This window comes from Trachypithecus francoisi, unplaced genomic scaffold (assembly GCF_009764315.1).
Source record: "Trachypithecus francoisi isolate TF-2019V2 unplaced genomic scaffold, Tfra_2.0 Lachesis_group10, whole genome shotgun sequence".
NCBI classification, from domain to species: domain Eukaryota; kingdom Metazoa; phylum Chordata; class Mammalia; order Primates; family Cercopithecidae; genus Trachypithecus; species Trachypithecus francoisi.
The window spans coordinates 66,984,677-67,005,871 of NW_022681455.1; the positions used below are offsets into that span (position 1 = coordinate 66,984,677).

Sequence of the window (21,195 nt, forward strand, 5' to 3'; positions counted from 1 at the left end):
AAGCTCATTCTAGCTGCTATGTGCAGGCCAGACTGTAAGGAAAGGGAAAGAAGGAGGACAATCAGGACACTATAACAGGAGTCCTGGGGAGAGATGGTGGCCACTTGGACTAGTGTGGTGATAGTGGAGATGGAGAGAAGTAGCCAGAGTCAAGATCTGTTTTGATGATAAAAACAGTAAGGGCTTGGGGTGGTGGCTCATGCCTGTAATCCCAGAACTTGGGGAGGCCAACGCAGACGTATCACTTGAGGCCAGGAGTTTGAGACCAGCCTAGGAAGCATGGCGAAATTCCATCTCTACAAAAAAATACAAAAAATTAGCCTGGCATGACTGCACGTGCCTGTAGTCCCAGCTACTCAGGAGGCTGAGGTGGGAGGATCACTTGAGCCTGGGAGGTTGAGGCTGCAATGAACCATGACCATGCCTCTGTACTCCTGCCTGGGTGACAGAGTGAGACCCTGCCTCAAAAAAATAAACCCATAAAACAAAACACAAAAACCAGTAAGACTTGCTGACAGGTTAGACAGGATGGGGGATAATAAAGGAAAGGCGTGAATAAAGAATGACTTGCAGGGATTTGGGTAGAGCACCTGAGTGAACAGCCATGTCTTTTATTGAGATGTGGAATCCTTGTGGAGGGATGTGCTGAGGCAGCAATACAAAACGTTCAATTTCAGTTATTTAATTACATGCCTTTCCTCTCCACGTGGAGTGCCCACTAGGGACGTAGGTATGTGAGTCCAGAGCACAAGAGAGAGAAATAGACAAGGTTTATCTTGGTTGCATCTCACATCCCCTCGTTTTTGGAACTTTCCTCCCAAACTCCCACTGCCTTAAGGTGACACATTTGCTGCCCAAGACTCAGCATCTCATCTTTGTCTGTGTAACTCAGGAGAGCTTCCTGCTCTGGATTTGTTCTTTTCTCTCTGTGCCTTCCCTCTTAAAACTTCTTTGCTTCACAGCAGTCCCCACAGATCTCTGCTCTGTGCTGTCCAAGGTGAGAATTAATTATTAGACAGTTTGTTAGTAATGTGTGACTGACTTTTTGGGACTATCTCAATATTAACAGAGCTTGTGTTTTATAAACACAAGGATTTTCCAGACAGGAAGAAAGCTCTAAAAGTAGACAATTAGGTGTTTTGGCTTGTTAGTGAAAGCACTTCATAGTTAGGAGGAATGTTGAATGTACAGTCTATTTAATAACAATTATACAAATGTAGAGTGATCAAATGCTTCCTCTATCTCATGCCAAGATCTTTTCTGTAATACAGAAATCTTTTAGGTTTTATTCTATCTGTATTTCCTAATGGTTTTAAGTGAATTTTGACCAGAAATAATTTTTCATTAATCAAGTAGGAAAGAAAATCTAGAGAATGAAGTTAACATGGAATGTGGACAAATATAATTCATTCTTAAAGTCCTATACATTGGAATTGCTTCAGGGTTAATAAAATGTGATTTTTTATCCAACTCCATGTATATTACTACTAGTAACTTTGTAATTAGATATTCCGTTTTAAGTAAGTGGACGAAATATTGTCATAGGTATGTTTTTATTTGAAGGTTTTTTGTTTTGCTTTTTCTCTTAAGGCTTCAGTGATTTACTTATTATAAAGGCTATAGGTTGGGAGTTCTAGACTTTTATAATTTAATTTTTACCTACCAAAATAGAAAAAATAATATTTGTTAGTACCATTATCAGTTTTTAAATAATTTGCCTCACCACCAACATATTGAGGCATATGGCCTTTTTAGGTGTGTGAGGGAGTACAGTAGGTGTCAATTCTCCCTCATCTCTGTCCTTGAAGAACATAGGAATAATTTATTGGTCACATTAGAGGCTAGGGTTATTTTTCCCAAGATGGGAATAGTTATAATTTTTAAAAACCTGATCATCAGCACAATTCATGCTCCTTGCAAAAACTGAGAAAATAGAGAAAATGTAAAGAAAAAAATAAAAATCTTCCTTAATCTTAACACCAAGAAAGAAACATTTTAATGTTAAGATTTTTATGAAATAAATGTCTTTTGGGGTCAAAGCCTCACTAGCAGTGGTTCTGAGACCTGGACACTGCTTGTACTATAATTAGTCATTTTTAAGGAGCCCTATTTCTGATCCCCTGGTTACTTCCCCAACATTTCGTATGGTTTTCTTCCATTTTATGTTTAAACAGAGAGCTGCTGTACATAGAGAATATCAGAGAGCAGATGCAAGCTATATTTTAGATTTCTACAACATTGAAGTGAATTATAAGTTCAAGGGAATCCAAGATATATGAATTATAAGGCTTCAGAGATACTCCAGATTACATCTAGAGCTGGCTCCCACCCTCAGAGGCCAGTGTGAAGTGGACTCCCAAGCAGCAATTTTCCCTTGACATGCTTGGAGCACTTCGACCAACTTTAGTTTGACTATGTGATGTTTAGTTAGCCATATATTTAAAATATTGATTTTATATTGAACATTTTGTTAATCTGATGTACTTGTGCCCTCATTGGCCCATGAATATTTAGATGAACTTAATTAATGTGTAGAAAGAAGACAATTTAAAATAAAGTATAAATTACACTTAAATTTCACTGAGTCTGGGCTCTTCAAATGTAGGTTAGTATTAATTTATGTGGATAAAATTTTCATTTATGACATTGAACTACATACAATATGTATAAAATGGAAGGAAGGCAGGAAATATCCCATTGAGAATTTCTAGTCCAATATATATATGTATGAATGAACTTAGCAAGTAAGGATCAACGATATTTTTCTTAATGGGAGTATCACTGAATAAGCAATGGATAGGATTTCTTATAGGAAATTACACTCAATTCGAAATATTCAAGCATGGATATCTTAGACATAGCAAGCTGTCATTATATCTCTCTGGTAACCCAATATGGCCTCTTTTATAACAGAAATTTTGGCAAGACCCAGAGAAACTATTCTGTGTCATGTTAAGTGTTTGTGCTTGTGTGGTATAAACAACAAACATGGTTTGTAAGAGTAGTTTTTTTATAACGTTTTATTTTTAAAATGCAGAAGTTTTTCTTCAAATAGCATAATCTTGGCAAGCAAAATCATATTTGGTCTTGAAAGCACAATATCAATTTCTGAAAGGGAAATATAGTAATTATAAGGATTTTCATTTATTATAAACTTAGATTAAAAATCAATTATTCCTTAAATATAACTAAATTTATTTCAATGTATAATTTAAAATAAAATTGTTATATATTAATACTGATAATACTCTTATTTTTTTGTCACAGCAGAAACTACTCATGAGATGCAAAAATATTTTCAGCTTTTGAACTAGATTATAAATTATTGAACAGTAATTCTATTTAGTTTTTTTTTTTTTTTTTTGAGATGGAGTCTTACTCTGTCACCTAGGCTGGAGTGCAGTGGTGCAATCTCGGCTCACTGCAACCTTCACCTCCTGGGTTCAAGCAATTCTCCTGCCTCAGCCAACTGAGTAACTGGGATTACAGGCACGTGCCACTCTGCCTGACTAATTTTTGTATTTTTGGTAGAAACGGGGTTTCACTATGTTTGCCAGGCAGGTCTCTAACTCCCGACCTCAAGTAATCTGCCCGCCTCAACCTCCCAAAGTGCTGGGATTACTGGTGTGAGCCACCACACCCGACCTCAGTTTAGTATTTGTTTATTAAACAGCAAAGTGTCATATCAAAATTAAGTATGTCTCTGTCTCTCATTTGCTGGATCACTCACTCATTCAACAAATAGAGTGCCCTGTTGGGACTGCATTTAGGCTTTGTGAGTGATACAAAGATATGTTAAATGCTGTCCTTGCTTTCAAAGAGCTTTCAGTCTTAATAACAGATGGACTGGTGACTGCATGACTATCATCCTAAGTAGAAAATGAAGAGAAAAAATGTTTTTATTATCTTTTGCTTTGTAAGAAACCACTACAAAACTTAGTGGCTAAAAATAACAATTTGTTATTTCTGAAGGATTTCAGAAAATCTACTCCTCAAAAAAAGCAATAAGAACATAGGCAAAATTTGTCAAAATCAATATATTCTGAACTTTTTAAGGAGCTTTCACAATCTAATGAGTGATTATTTAAAAAAAAACATTGAATCTCAGTAAGACTAGCAGGCTTTATGGCATTTTAATTTGTCCCATTCATTTGTCCTATTCATATCCCTGTCTCCCCAACACAGGGTAGACTTGAAAACCAGTAGCTTCAGAATCACAGTGAAAACTAGCTGCCTAGCAGCTGCTGGAAAGGGAAGAAAGAGTGTGAAGTTCATTAAAAGCTCCATTTTCAGGGAATTGCCATTATTTTTCCTGCCTGGTAGTTCCCTAAAAACCCCAATTCTTGGTTGGTCTTTATTTGACCTGATCAGAGCTTGTAAGAATCGCTTTTTCCTCTGGACATTAATTGAAAATAATCAGTGGCAATTGTTTAATATTGCAACTGCCTGAGGCAGCAGTTATAATTGGAATAAACAAGAAGCAGATCAAAACAATTTTTAAAGAAAAAATGGGGGAAGAAGACATCCCTAGAGGGCCCTAGAAAGCTCCAACATATTTGTAGGACTCCAGACACATGTTTCTATGTTACAGGGCTGTGTGAAAACTCAGGAAAGGCCTGAAAAGGCCTTAAACTTATCTCTGGCCAAACTCAAAGCTTTGAACAAGCAGAACACGAAGGCTAAGGTGATTTATAAACTGCCAGCCTGAACATTTAGGGTATTTTCCATCACACACACACACAGGCCTTTGGCAAAGGCTGGGATGCTTTTAGGTCAAAGGTGTTTAACTATTCAATCATTAGTTGACTACTAAGCTAAATGAGCAGAGACTGCAGGATTCACACATGACGAAGAAGACACACTTTACAGAATTTGTCCAGGAAAGTGACTAAGCAAATAAAAAGCATGACAACAAACAGCACCAACAGCAAACCATTGACAGGTAGAGTCTCATTTCCAATGTTGCCATGTTATATTATTTTAAATGTCTACTTTTCAATTAACAATTATAAGCTAAGCAAAAAATAATGTATGCAAAACCATACACGGATAAAAGAGTGGCCAATAGAAACTGTTTCTGAGGAAACCTAGACATTGAACTTACTTAACAATAACTTTTTCTGCTATTTTAAATATATTTAAATAACTAAAGGAAACTGTAATGAACTAAAGTATGAGAATGATGTCTCACCAAATAGAGAATATCAATAAATAGAAATTATTAAGAAGCAGCAAATCAAATTTTTGAGTAGAAAAGTATAAAACAGAAATGAAAAATTTATAGGAGTGACTCAAGAACTGATCTGAGGTGGGAGAAGAATCCAGGAACTTGAATATAGTTCAATTAGTCTTCAGAACAGGGGGAAAAAGAATGAAGAAGAATGAACAGTGTCTCAAGACTGTGTGATACCAGCAAGCATGCATAATAGGAATTCTAGGAGTTGAGAGAGTAAAAAAAGACTATTTGAAGAAATAAGAAATGCAAATTCCTCAAATTTGGTAAAAATTATTAATTTATATATTCAGGAAGCTCAACAGACTCTAAGAAGGACGAACTCAAAGAGATCCACACTTAAGTCATATGATAACCAAACTGCCAAAAGTCAAAGAGAGAATTTTTACAGCAGCAAGAGAGAAGTAGTTGACTATGTACAAGAAGTTCTCAATATGAGTAAGCTGACTTCTCATCAGAAACCATGGAGACCAGAAGGCAGTGGGATGACATAGTCAACATTCTGAAGGAAAAAGACTGTAAATCAAGAATTCTATATCCAGCAAAACTATCCTTCAAGACTGAAAGTGAAATTAAGGATTAAAAAAAACCCAGAATTTGAGACTAGCACATCTGCCCTACAAGAAATAGGAAGGAAATTCCTTTAGGCTGAATGAAAGGAAACTAGACAGTAGCTCAAATTCAAACAATGAAATAAAAAGCACTGGAAATAATTACATAGATTAAATATAAAAGCCAGAATAAATGTGCTTTGTTTGTGTCTCTTTTCTTATCAGATTTAAAATACAGTTGTATGAATACATACATATATAAAGCAATATTAGAAATCTTCATTGATGGAAATATAAAATATAAAGATGTGATTTATTTGTATGACAATAGCACAAAGCAAGAAAAAGCTAACAGCTATATAGAAGCAAAGTGAAAAATGAAGCTAAAATATCCACGTTATATTTAGCATGGTCTTCAGTTAGGACTAGGAAATCAGTATTAGGAACCAATTTCCAAGAATTTAATATGATAAAACTTCTTTGGAAAATATTCATTTACTTATTACTAGTGTTCTTTAAAATTCTCTGTACTTCTCTCTACTAACAAAGTCAAGTCATACCATTTTATTTCCTTGATAAATGTCTACTGTTTGTCAGACTGCAGTGAATTCTGAGATTTTCTTCTGTTGAATATCTTGTTGAATAAGGAATGTCACAACTTAATACTGCAATCTCTTCACTCATTTTTATATACTCCAAGCTTTAACAACACTGTACCAGATTTTTTTAAAAGGAAAGAGAAAAGTGCTTAAGTTACACATTTACTGAGAAAAATATGACTGAGATATTGTGTTACATAGAACTTTATACCTAGATTTTCTTTTCTTGCAATCTTTAGTTTCCTCACAAAAGTTCTTTGTTTTCCTCCCACAGTAAGGTATTTCCCAAAGGCCTTCCTGAGGAGTACTCAGTAGCTGCCATGTTTCGAGTAAGAAGAAACGCCAAAAAGGAACGGTGGTTTCTGTGGCAGGTTTTAAACCAGCAGAATATTCCACAGGTAAAGTATCATTAGAGTTGTGCTTATTAGTTTTCCTTGTGTGATTAAGCCAGGTGAATTCTTTGAACTGTGTGCACAAATTTGCGAGTAGATCTAGTGTCCAAATGTTCTCCCTTTAGAGGGATCATCAACAAGAAAATGCAAGTATTCTCGTAGTTAGGATGGTCTTGCTGAGATCTGTAATATGAGAGTATAGTGGATAACAGAGTGTTAGTTTTTGTTTTTATTTTACTTCTAGGTCCGTATTTTGTTTAAAGATGTAAAACTGCCTTCTCTTTACAACTGCTTCATTAACTAATTCCTTCTAACTAACACATTCTTTACCCTCTGTCATCTCTAATGTTATGTATTATTTTTAAAGCAGTTCATTGTTTCATTGGACAACTCTTGGAGAATAAAGAGTTGAGATTTAAATATTTATCCCATCAATAAAAATTTTATGGAACACATGCTATATGCTAGGTAGTGACAAGAAAAGAGATCTGAAGAACAGAATTTGTATTATCAGGGAGCATAAGGAGTAAGGAGATGACATCTAGGAGAACAAAATAATATAGCATAATTATAATACAGTGGAACAAGTGCAGTGGTAGAGTTAAGCTTGGTATTGGGTGTGGTCAATGGGAGCACAGAAAGGACAGCTCACCAGAACTGGGAATGGAGAGAGCAGGAATCTAGGAGAGCATGTAGAAGAGATGGCATTTGGGCTGAAAAGAGGGAATGCTGGCACTCCAGGGAGGGGAGAGGAACCTCAAAATTACTTACTGGCACCATACATTAGTTTTTACTTCTATACATATCCATTGAAATGTTTTAAATCTTCACTGATCTTTTAATCTGTTAATACAGCTACAATTTTATGATGAGTAGATCAACCAAGAGTATGTCCTCTATAAAATGTGTTTTCTCTGTACCTTGCAAAGTGTCAATAGTGAAAGAATTGATCTTAGTTTCCCTACTTAGGGAAATGATCATGTTCTTAGTCTTCTTAAATTGGTAACCTTAAATTCCTGTGTTACTAATACAGAGCAATAATTTATATATACTTATAAAATTTTATCTATAATATACATAAATTATGTATATATAAACTTATAAATGGTTTATATAAACACACACACACACACTCTTAGATGTTCTCTTAGGAAGGAGCATATTACATTCACCAGAACGCCCCATTTGTAAACCATTTTGTAGCGGTATTTGCTGTTCTTTTATTTTAACAAACCAGGTGGACACAAGTGTCATCTAAAATATTTTACTAAGTGCCTCAGTTATACTAATATGCATCTTGAGCTTTTCTTTGTGTGCGTTAAAAATTTTGAACATTGATTTTTAAAACATTTAAATATACTTTACATTTTTGCAGATTTCTATAGTAGTTGATGGTGGAAAGAAGGTGGTGGAATTTATGTTTCAAGCCACAGAGGGAGATGTGTTGAACTACATTTTTAGAAATCGAGAACTCCGTCCTTTGTTTGATCGTCAGTGGCACAAACTTGGCATTAGTATACAATCCCAGGTCATTTCACTCTATATGGATTGTAATTTAATTGCAAGGAGACAGACTGATGAAAAGGACATTGTGGATTTCCATGGACGGACAGTTATTGCTACGCGAGTTGCAGATGGCAAACCTGTGGATGTAAGTTGTGATGTCGGTTGTGAAAGAGAACTAACATTTCTAAGTAAAAAAAAAAAAAAAAAACTTATTAAAAACATCCTCCTTTTATTACTGTGTAATAAATACCCTTCTTATCAATTTTATTAATTTAATTAATTTGCCATCAGATGTGTGAAGAACAGCTATGTTATTTCCAACTATATTTTCACATATATTATTTTCACTCCATTTTATACCCATTTTCTCCAGCCTGGAAATTTAAAATAATTAGGTCATGCCTAAAAAATTAGATTATTAAAAGTAAAAATTGAAAATATGATACAAAATATAATATTGGTCTTAGCTCATATGTTTTAAATAGAAAGGACTGGAAAAAGCCGAAGTTTAAATCAAATCGTTTCAGATTACCTGCTATTTTCATTCAAGAACAATAGCCTATTCATCCTTAAAATAGCAATTACTTTGTATTGCAGACTATTTTTTATAAGCTTATAATGGTTTTTCAGGGTTCTATTGTATGGAAAAACTCACTAAATATATTAGTAGGTCATTTGAAAGAGAAAAATTGCCTAGTAAAACCCTTTTGGATAGAAAGTTCCTTTAAATATTACATTTGAAGCTAACATGATATAGATTTATTATTGATTTCCCTAGAGAACAAGGTCTATAATCTTAAAAAGTTAGATATATTTAAATATGATGGCTGCACGTTTTCTTAGTCCATTATGTATAAACAGTTTATAGTTTATTTCTTAGAGTTTTTGCAAGAATGGGATCCAGTCTTGGACCTCAGCCTAAGAAGATGGAGTGTTCTATGTCCTGTGTCTCATTAACTTCTCACCCAAGGATAGAATTGATCCTGGGCTGGGCGCGGTGGCTCAAGCCAGTAATCCCAGCACTTTGGGAGGCTGTGGTGGGTGAATGACGAGGTCAGGAGATTGAGACCAACCTGGCTAACATGGTGAAACCCCGTCTCTACTAAAATACAAAAAATTAGCAGAGTGTGATGGCAGGAGCCTGTAGTCCAGCTACTTGGGAGGCTGAGGCAGGATAACCGCTTGAATCCAGGAGGGGGAGGTTGCAGTGAGCCGAGATTGCACCACTGCACTCCGGCCTGAGCGACAGAGCAAGACTCCGTCTCAAAAAAAAAAAAAAAAAAAAGAATTGATCCCACAATTTGAGGCTAAAGAATATCAGGTGAATCCTTATAAAAAGGATATAGGTGAAAACTATGGTATTACAGTGGTTTCATAATTTAATGTGGATTCTTGGTTCATTTGAGGATACATCTGAAGGCATGTCACAATGATGCAGTTATTTTTGGAGACAGTCACTGTTTGAGTTAAACAAACAAAATACAAGTTTTATAAAAGATTCCTGGTTCTACTGAAACTTTGAGTGGATTAATTTTTCATCATCTCTGTACAAGCTCTGTGATTCATAAGATCTGTTATGGTGTGAAAATGTGTTTATTTGGGCTGTGTGTTATTGAAAAAAAATTCTCATGATTGAGTTTATTTCACATATCCCACCTGTGTGTTTTTGTGAGAAAGTGACAAAACTGATATGAAGATTTTTTTTTCAAATCAACTCAGCATTTTGACAAGCATCAGTACAGATTTAACCTTAAGCATTCTCCTTCTAAAGCACTATATCAGTGAAGCATTCTGAAGTAATGAATGAATAAACAAAGCATAAACTATTCTGACTATGGTTTCAATGTCATGGAACTCAATTAGGTTGTAATCCTTTGAAAACTGATCATCTATCTTTAGTTAAGTAAAACAATTCATATGCAGGACCTGGTACAATGGATGGTACATAATAGGATTTCAATATTTATTGACTATTTTGATAACAATGGTAATAAATAAGTTTTAGTTAAGAACAATACTAATTAATTGGAGTTCTCATTCTTCATTCTACATAATTCATATGTTACTGCCGGCATTTCATTATACTATGTAAGACAGTGTATTTAAATTTTATAAATAAAAGTTAACCTTAATAACCTTGCAAAAAGTTATAGAACATAAATGATTACATTTCATTTAGTCTCATGAGTTTGCATTGTCTGCAAATCTTAGGCTGCTCATGAATCTATAAGATGTCTGGAGTTCTTAATGCATTCTATGAACTGAATTGATTTTGTTCATCTGAGGTGTAAAGTAAAAGTTATAGTTTTTTCCCCCCCTTTTTGCTTTTAAAGTTGGAGTAGAGATTCACCACTAATCACAAATGCCTGCTTTCTATTATTATAGGTTAATTATTATAAGATTAGAGTTGGGTCTTTCTATATAAAGTACTTATTGACCTCAAAGTAATACATTATTTAATACAACATTTCAGTGCTTAAAGAATTCAAACAACCTATTTAAGAATTTATTATATTGATATTTTATCAATAATCAGTACTATTTACTTTTTCTAAGGCGGTGATTTGATCTTGCATTTAAAGGCATGATTATACTTTCCTTGAACTACATTTAATTTCATGTCCAAATGCCAAAAAAAAGAGAAATCTGCTAAGCAAATAGATGGAATCAATTATTTTTGTAAAAAGGTTGTTAGCCTTGCTCAGATTATACCAATATAATATAAAAATCAATAGGTTTCAGGCAGAATTCATGAAATATAGATAAATTTTTTTCCTTGTTGGTAAGTGAACACCTATTTCAGTGCCTCAAATAGGAGTCTGGAAGTACAAATAAAGCCCTTCTCATCATGTGTTCATATCTTTGATTTTACCTTTTCTCCAATTTTTTTATTTTGAAATGGCCTCATTTTGTGAGCATTATTTATTGTAGTGTAAAACAATAGCTTTTAAAAAATAAGTTCTTCTATGTTATTGTTTGAAACAGCTAGCCAAGGTTTGCAATTGCTTTCATTACCTGATTTCCTTTATCTATAGATCCATCTCTATATCCAGCTCTATGTCTCTCAAGTAGTCCATAAAACAATGAATCCTACATTTAATAAAAACATTAAAATATCTACCAGTAATTTATTTATATTAGCTTCCTTTTTATTTCCGATTAAATTACTGTAGTTCTTAACTGCCTGAATGTGATTCTCAAAAAACTAAAGATGTTTCTTATTATTAATTTTTTAATAGATTGAACTTCACCAACTTAAAATCTACTGCAGTGCAAACCTCATAGCTCAAGAAACATGTTGTGAAATATCAGATACTAAAGTAAGTTAATTTTCTTTGCATATGAAGAATGAAGAACGCTAATTATCTTTTAGTGGCATAGTTTGTAGAGTCCAAATGTAGGGTAGCACTGAGTGTATTCTGCTGAAACCAGGTGAGTAATTTATTCCAAGTAAGAAAGCCTTCATGGTGCTTTCTCATGGTTACTTTCAACAGTTTTAATCCCAGCACTTCATCCTTAATTTTGAGGATAATATATCCTCACTTTGAACTCATTATAACTTAAAAAGAATGTATGCCTTTCTTCCTAAACTACGTTCTGACATCTGCACCATTTCCAGTTACAGAAGTTTTAAATCTGTGATCATACTTGGTTCTCACTCATTTTCCTTTTCTATCCTGTCACCCATCCTGGCTAGGTTTCCTTTGACATAGACTTTTCATCATCATCTTCCATTTTCCTGTTACTGCCAAAGTGCACCTTTACCTCACGTCTGGGATATCAGTCATTGTTGGATCAACTGCCTTCCCCATGTCCTTCCCCTTTACCTTGCAGCAAAATCAGAAAAGGCTGAGTCACTGCTTTGTATATTCATTTACTCTCTTCCAGCAAACACTTTATTCAGAAACACTGATCTTCTAAACACGGTGCTAAGGAACAGGGCTAACAAACATGATTAAGGCACATTCCCTGCCCTCTCTTTATGTCTTTCTCTTAAGTGACTCCTGTTGGAAATAAAATATAAATGCAGTTCCTCAGCTTCTCATTCTAAATATTCCTAACCTAACCGTACAACTGTTACTTTCTTATACCAATCTTTCATTACAAGAAAAACACTAAATTCAATACTTTCTATATCTCTCAGTATAAGATAGCCATGTGTGCTCTTATATTACTAGGTATAATTATGTTTGTTTTTAAATTGATTTAAGTACAATTCAGGCTCAGTAAGGGAAGTTTCACCTTGATACACTTTTTTATTCCTAATGCTTCATTTGGAGAAAGTAGACAATCATTGTTTGATTTATTGACTTATCAACTACTAAAAAAGATAAATGGGACAGAAAGATATTCAAAGATGGCTAGTTCTAAAAAAAGTACAGAAAGAACATATGAAAAGTGAAAATAAAAGATAAAAATGCCTTTTGTTTGGATCTTAGATTTCGTAGTTCTATACTTGCCATAGAAAATTATATGAAAATTTTTTCAATAATTTATGATTCAAAAATATTTTTAACTTTTGTAGCTCACTTTGGTTAGTGAAATAAGAATGTAACCAAGTGACTTAAAGCGTAACTAAGTCTTTCAAATATTATATGTTTTACTTTTGTAACTTGGCTTTATAAAGCATATCTCCAATCCAGTTCATGTATCTCATTCCAAGTAAAATGCAAGCCAGCCAAATATCTTTCTATAAATATCTGAAAAGATAATTTAGAATGCCAATCTACAGACTTGAAATACCTAGACTTCCTGGAGCTACACATTTAAATCTTAAAGATGTTAATTCTCCAAAAATTTTGTTTTTAGTTATGCTTTTTTGATGTAAGAGTTTTTAAAATAATAACTTTCTCTGAAAAGTAATATAATGATATTTTGATATATCTAAATACTGTATAATTGACCAGTAATGGCTGCCCTTTATCATTGTATTAATATAATAGAAACTTTCCACCTGATTTATGAGGAAATTGTTTAAGAAGTATGGGTGATGAATTGGGTGGAATGGTTGGTAATTCAAAGCAGTGACATGATCTCACACATTATGAACAAAAGATTTTTAAATCATATTTTGAAAAGATTATTTGGGAGTTAGTTTTAAAGAATAGAAAATAAGGTAGGAATTTATCTCTAACTATGGAAAAAATAAGAAAAGACTATTTTTTGCTGACAATTATTTGGAGGGGATATCACCATTCATTTAATGACTAACAAAAAATAGAAACATACTACCTTTTATGAATATGAATGTACAGTTGGAAAGATAAATAATTATGTAAAAGCCATTTAAATGCATGTACTCTACTTCTGATACCAACTGTATTTATTTTCTTTCTTGTTGCCAAATGTTTTGAACTCAGAAATTTTTAATGTAGTTGCTTAAATATCTAATTTTGTCCTGAAATTTCAACTCACACATGTTTCCTGGTTGTCAATATTTTATAAAACATTTCAAAGGCAACATTTTTAAAAGATCACCTATAAACATGCTTCTTTGTATCTATTAGATTTTCGGTTTCTAAAGCAGTTAAGTTTCATGACTCTAAATGTAAAAAGAATGAAGAACAATTATTAAGAGAAGGATGAAATCAGTAACATTTGTTGAAAATAAATGAGAAATGTGGTTAAAGTTTTAAGGGCTAAAACTGAATATGTGTCAAATCAAAGGTTTTACGAGGAGAAGAGTCTTTACTTGTATGTTTGGTGTTGCCTCTAGGCACTTTTTGTGGAGTGTGGACAGGTTTATTGTGAAGCCTGAGACATACTTTTAAAGTTATTTAAATCCTCAGTTTAATATAGTGACTCGGTTATCCAGAGCAAAATTGTGAATTCATAAGTGGGTCTTGGTTATCTGACTGGGAAGCCATGAAGTAAGAACTGGCTGAAAAATCATATCAAATCAAATTAGATGAATGAACTGTTTTGGTAATAACCTTGTTCCATTCAAATATAAAATAAAATAGTTTTTAGACTTTCAAATTTGGAAACTTGTTATGATAAATAACTAATCGTTAAATCTGGAGAGAGTAGATTTGAAAGAACTAGTGGTGGATACAGTAAATAGTTGCAGTATTTCTGGGTGCTGGTTTTGTTACAGTTTTTATTGTAAGTATCAAAGAATTCAACTACTACCAAGTTTTTTTTAAAATTTCTTATTTCCAATTTCTTATTTTAAATTCAGGGGTACATTTGCAGGATATGCAGTTTTGTTAGTTAAACGTGTGCCATGATGGTTTGCTGCACAGATCATCAAAATGAATTTTTGTTAAAAAAGTTATCTATGTTTACTAGAAAATATAGCCAAATCCATAAAAGAAAATAGATATCAATCATGATTTCAACCACAGTAGATAACCACAGACAATATTTTAGTTTTGTATCCTGAAAATACTTTACTATGCATTTACAATTTGTGGTATACAAAGTAATGTATTAACTCTCTCCTAGTGCTTTCTCTTCGTGAAATTGCAAATTCAGAGTGGAAAACTATGGTGAGGAGTCTGGCACATGATGCTGAGAAAAAACAATGTGTTTATCCTCTTCAGATTCTCCATTTGGATTAGCTTTTTGAAAAAAAAAAAAAAGTTCATTGCTTTGTAACCAAATTGCACTTCATGTTGTCCAGCATGCTCTGAACCCACTGGATAAGTATAAAATGCACTACTTGTCTGTTGCAGTGGAGACCTTTTTAATATCTTTAAAGAACAGTAGACTAAAGTATACTTTGATTTAATAAATATTGTCTAAGGGTGTAAAAATAATTTATTTTCTACTCTATATGTTTTAAAAGTCATCTTGTTGAAGGAAACCATATTTTATAAGTTCAAATTACATGCTTCAACTTTAGTTTTTGTTCCCAAAAGATGTATTCACATTAAACACTTCATATCGTTTCATGAAATTCAATTCATATTGTTTGTACAAATTATTTTATTGCTACAATATAATTATTATAAATGTATGAAATTTCTATACTTATCAAAAAGTTACCTAATGTAACTTTGCAATTCCTTACCAAGACCATTATTTTAAATATTTTTCTTGTGTGTTGTCAATATAAGAAAACACATGGGCTCAGGCAGAAAGTGCAAAAGTGTCATAAACATTCTTACACTGGTGTCAACTTTTGGTTAGTAAGAAAGCGGTTCTTGCAGGCAACCTCAGCAACCCCTAGTTTAGTGGGAGCCAGTGCTTGGAACATCAGAATGTTTGGAATTGACCCCATTTCCTAAAGCCTCTTTTTGGATTTTAGTGCCCAGAGCAGGATGGCTTTGGAAATATTGCATCATCATCGGTAACTGCTCATGCCAGTAAAATGTCTTCATATCTGCCAGCAAAGCAGGAACTGAAAGACCAGTGCCAGTGCATTCCAAACAAGGTATGCTAGTTTTAATCTGTGCACACTGAAAGCCACTCCAGACTATGAGCCCAGCTCCTTGAATGTGGCCTCCCTTCACAGAATATGTCTTGCCCTTCAGTGTTTGTTGAAGTAGATACCTCAGTCGCTGGGGTGGGTTAAGAAAAAGGCATTGAAGATAGGATTTCCTGGATTGTTACCTGGATAGTTTCGAGCCCATCTGAACTTCCTTCCAGGGCGTGAACTAGAATGAATAGAAAGGTGAAGGGAGGAACTACCTGTACAACAGGCAAGTGCTGAGTGCTTAGCATGTGCCGGGAATAGGCTGAAGTTCTGGGAATTCACAGTTGAAGAAAATACGGTGCCTGCTCTTCAAAAACATACACAAAAATACTCCACATTGTATTTCTTCTTCTGTGTAGACTGTATTTTTCCAGCATCCCTAAATTTTCAACCGGCTGTCTCCATCCACCATAAATTATTAGGGGAATATATAGAGGGGCTCTGTTATTATTCAAATAATTTGTTTCATCTGCACCAATATGATCCCCTGGTCAAGAAGGCTGGACCATGAACATTTATGAACTTCCTTTATGGATGTGAATGGCAGTCATAAAGCCCGTGCTAAAAGGCTGAGTGGTGTCTTGGTGGCTTTTTCCAGTGCCCATACCTGAGGAAAGGAGAACGTGCCCCAGTTTCTAGAGCAGAGCGTGCCCTGGCTCTGGCTGAGCTAGGATGGGGATGGGGTGAAAGTTTAAGGGAAACTTCCATTTTTTCTAGTGGTCTATATTGCATAGTAAGCTCCACGAAAAAGGCAAGGTTCGGGGGACCATAGAGAAACAGCTTGTGTTCCAGCTCATGGAAGGTCTAGAGGAGATTATGCTAAACGGTGTTTGAAAGAGTGAGGAATAGTGAATGGAATTCCATTGGCATGCCCTTTTTCTCTTGTTCACATGGCTCACTATTCCTCACTCTAAGCATCAGCTCAGAGGAGAACAAAGCGTTATCTTGCTATTGCCAGCTTCATATTTATAAACCATTTGGCTTTAGATCAATGTGACAGAATGGTTGCTAACACAGATATGCATTTTTGCTCAGGGAGAAGCAGGATTACCAGGAGCTCTGGGTTCACCTGGGCAGAAAGGGGATAAAGGAGAGCCGGTAAGAAAAAGATAAATACTGATGGGAAAAACGGGGGTTTTGTTAAAAAATGACTTAAAAATATGTTCATCTCATTTTTCTATATTCCATACCAATATATGTTTTATAAAAGGCTATCAAATATATCAAATACTATATTAAAATGCTGATTACTGAAATAAGAAAGACTATCAGCATTCTAGCCTACTTTTGAATTCATATTGGTAGGCTGGTGTGAACTTTGGAAAGATCTGGAACTGCAAGTCTTTGTACCTATAAGCTCTAGCAAAACTGTGAAGCAGGAAAGTCTATTTTCTAGCTGTGCCCTAGCCTTCTTTAGCATTCCCTTCCCCAAATCCCTGTTGAACTCTTGCTTCTCTTGTCTTCTGATACATCCCCACCAGAGATTTTTCTGTAGCTCCCTACCTTTTTTTAAACAGCCAACTTTTCTTGAATACTTTCTGCGTATGCAGTATGTTGCTTAGTGTTGTAGAGCACATAAAGAAGAATAGGAAATATTCCATGATCTCGGAGATTTTACTTCTAGAAAGAGATCATGGAAAATTACAAGGCCGTATGTGTTAGGTGCTGTAGGAGAGTTGCAAGTGTCCTGGAGAAACGATCTGGGGAGCTGGGGAGGATTTAATGGAGGAATGGCCAGTGGACTGGACCTCTAAGTGTGTAATTCTAGGCAATATCCCATGCTTAGAGATTTGTCTTTTCCTTCTCCCACCACTCAAAACTTAACTGTAATGTTTCCTACTCTTCTGAGTACATCTTTTGTCAGCTAATCAGGTAAATGAATGTGCACTGTTAGAAGTTCATTCTGTTTTTGTTATCTCTCCAAGGTAAAATAGATTTTAATTCCTTTCATGCCTTAACTTGGGAAGTCCATGATTCTAAATTATTTGTATAATCTAGTTGCCTGCCCCCCCACTTCAAAAAGACAGGAGACAGAAGTCTGAGAAATGACTGATCCCCCAAAGCTTCAACAAAGCTAAAGTCATTTGTTCCTGAAGGAATGTATTCGCGTTGTACCTTGCATGGGAACTTCTGACAACTCAGCAGGTGTTTGAAAAAGATTTTTGAGAAGGGACAGGCCATTTATTAATGCTCTTTAAAACTCATTCTTGGGGTACCTTTACTTTAAATATCATTTTATGAAAATTCAAAATAATTGAACAATATCTGATTCTAAAGACCACTTCAATCAAACTAAACATACAAATCATTATACCAATAGCAAATATTTGTTTCATGGTTACACGTACCAGACACTAAGAAGAGTGTTTTAGATATGATATCATACTTGATCCTTACAATCACTCTTCATGCTAGGGATTAGTATTAGCATTTCACAGATGGAAAAACTGAAGCTTAGGGAGGTTAAATTATTGCCCAATGCCACATAGCTTGTGGCCAAACTGGGATCTGAACCCAGTAGATCTGTTGACTACTCATAACCAGTATCCATTTTTAAGGCTGCCACTATATTCTAAAAGCAATTCAGTATTATGTGTCTGTGTTCTTTGATCAGGTACTTCCACTTGCAATATTTTACTCTTAAAACATCATTTAAAAATACCAGCCTAATATCTCTATCCTCATTTTACAGCTGAAAGCCACACATAGATAAAATGATGTGCCCAAGGTAACACAAAAGGACTCAGAAAGTGGAAAGATCTCTGAATTAATCCCAACTCTTCTATGGTTAGACGGTGAATTTGGCCAAGCCACTCAGACTCTCTATACTTAAGTTTTCTTATCTGCAACAGAAGGTGTTCTCATTTATCTGTTCTGCCTATACTATAAAGTGACACAAAAATGCCTTGACAAAAAATGCTTGCAGCTTAATTGTTGTTGGCTGTGATTTATACACATTCACATACACATTTCTTAACTTGTCTTTTCACTTCTTTGATTTAATCAATTCTGTCATATTTAAGATTGCTGGCACAGCAAGAAATTTCCTGTGTTGCTTTTCGGAAAAATACCCTGCCCACTAAAACAAACAAACAAACAAACAAAACAAATCGATGTCAGAAGTACAGTCCTATTTGAATAATTATTTTAAAAATCATTAAATCTACTTTAAATTCTTTTTTAAAGATTAGGTGCTTAGTCCCTCTTGTTAGAGCCTATACCCTTTAAGGATGCATTTTCCCCCTCCATTCCCTTTAATTATAAATAGACATCTCTCACTTTAACATTTAAATATTTTTCTTTATTCATTTATCCATCAACACCTATTTATTGAGTTCCTGCTATTATAATAAAAAATGTGCCAGACATTGGAGCCTTAGCAGTAATAATAAAATATAGGGCCTGCTCTCACCGAGTTTACAATCTTGTGACAGTTTGTTCACAGAACATTCTCTCCTTCTATAGAAGCTAAAACCAGTAGAAAAGAACTAGGAAAAATTATTAAAAATGGATAAATATTAGCCAATTTATTGTATGTCAAATCTATAAAATATACAAAAATACACCTTAGAGTTACAATGCATTATATGACTTCTCATCTGTGGTATGTTTTAAGAATAGTAACATTTGTTTTAAATTCCATGATAATTCCTAATGGCAAGAGATTTTAGTGGCAACATAAAAACAGCTGGAATAAAAGAAATTTATAATCTACACAACAAATAATTAATCTGTATATTTCCTTTATCTTTTTGATACATGCACCCACATTTGATTAAACCAACATATACTCTGCCTTGTAAAAATGACATTAGATGACCATGACCATGAATGCATTCTGCCTTCCTGGTACTTCAAATAAACATGGATGCATTGCTTCAGTTTAAGGAGTGGAGAATGGGTTTGTTTCTGCTCCTACTGCACTATGCGATCCTGCAACTTCAATGTGCAATAAATAAAGAAGGCTTTCTTTCGTTTTTAATTCTGGCATGTCATTGTCATTATTAGAGCAGGTGCACAAAATAATGCCTACATAACTTGAAGATCGAAAGTCATTTTGCTCTAAGGCATATTTAAGAGTAAATTTTGTGAAATAATTAGAAGTGCAATGTTACTAAGGGAATCAGATGTTGTTCTCAAGGTTTTCTTTTTGATCTGTAAGCCCAAGAAAGAATATTTAGAGGAGGTAGAACAGTATGTTGGAAAGAGTACCACTCTGGAGCCTGAACCACTTAGGATTGAATCCTCTCCACCTCTTACTTGCTTTGAAAATTACCCTTAATAATACCTAGCCAGTGGTTGATTGTGAAGAAGGCATACAATACAATGTATATACAGCACTTAGAAACTGGCATATGATAGATACTCAACAAATACATGTTTCCGCTGCTTTCTTATCCACCATATAATTGTCCACATATTGAAGGAGAGGTGGAGATAACTATTTTAGGTTGAGTTTAATTTCATTTGTGGCTAGATGAAGAATAAATAAATCTTCGCTTGTGAGATAATCCCTTAGAATTTTCAATGTATTAGATGTAAAAATGTTGAGTTATCACATGCTTCAAAAGATTACTCAATTACTTGAATATTTATTTCAACTCTGTAACTTTTATTTACAATATTGTATGACCTTTTCTGGATACAACGTGCTAGTTTTTGTTTTGTTTTGTTTTTTGAGACAGAGTCTTGCTCTGTCGCCCAGGCTGGAGTGCAATGGTGCAATCTCTGTTCCCTGCAACATCCGCCTCCCGGGTTCAAGCGATTCTCCTGCCTCAGCCTCCTGAGTAGTTGAGATTACAGGCACCCGCCACAATGCCTGGCTAATTTTTATATATTTTTTAAAAGAGATGGGGTTTCACTATGTTGATCAGGCTGGTCTTGCACTCCTGACCTCAGGTGATCCACCCACTTCAGCCTCCCAAAGTGTGGGATTACAGGTGTGAGCCACTGCTCCCAACCCAATGTGCTAGTTTTTAAAATATATTCCTTGCATTGTTTTACTTAGATAATGTCGATTAGAAGCCATCCAGACACAATTATAATTTACTTTTTCTCATTAACTATATAATATTAGTCTTTTGGTGCATTTTACTTTTGGCCCAATGTAATAAAGTGAGAAAAGATTTGAGAATACAACTTCCACATCTCTTTCAAATTATATATCACTACATTACAGTATTTCTAAAGGTGTTAAGATTTTTATTAATATTTTAATTGACATAACAATTATACATATTTATGGAGTACAGTGTGATATTTTAATTCATTTATACAATCTATAGTAATCAAATCGGGATAATTAACATGTCCATCACCTCAAGTGTTAATTACTTCTTTGTATTGGGAACATTCATATTTTTCACTTTTAGTTATTTGAAAATATACAATAAATTATTGTTAACCATAGTCACCCTATAGTGCTATTGAACAGCAGAGTTTATTTATTCTTTATAGCTGTAATTTTCTATCGGCAACCAACTTCTCCCTATCC

General features: G+C 34.3%; 1 protein-coding gene across 1 annotated transcript in view; it reads left to right on the forward strand.

Moving 5' to 3' along the window:
- The window catches only part of COL19A1 (collagen type XIX alpha 1 chain), a 330,132-nt gene that overhangs the window by 49,715 nt on the left and 259,222 nt on the right, over positions 1 to 21,195 (forward strand). The window contains exons 5-9 of the mRNA XM_033217563.1: positions 6,658 to 6,781; positions 8,151 to 8,426; positions 11,521 to 11,601; positions 15,534 to 15,659; positions 16,737 to 16,799. Of these exons, the coding sequence (XP_033073454.1) occupies positions 6,658 to 6,781; positions 8,151 to 8,426; positions 11,521 to 11,601; positions 15,534 to 15,659; positions 16,737 to 16,799 (670 nt within the window). The remainder of the gene's footprint in view (positions 1 to 6,657; positions 6,782 to 8,150; positions 8,427 to 11,520; positions 11,602 to 15,533; positions 15,660 to 16,736; positions 16,800 to 21,195) is intronic.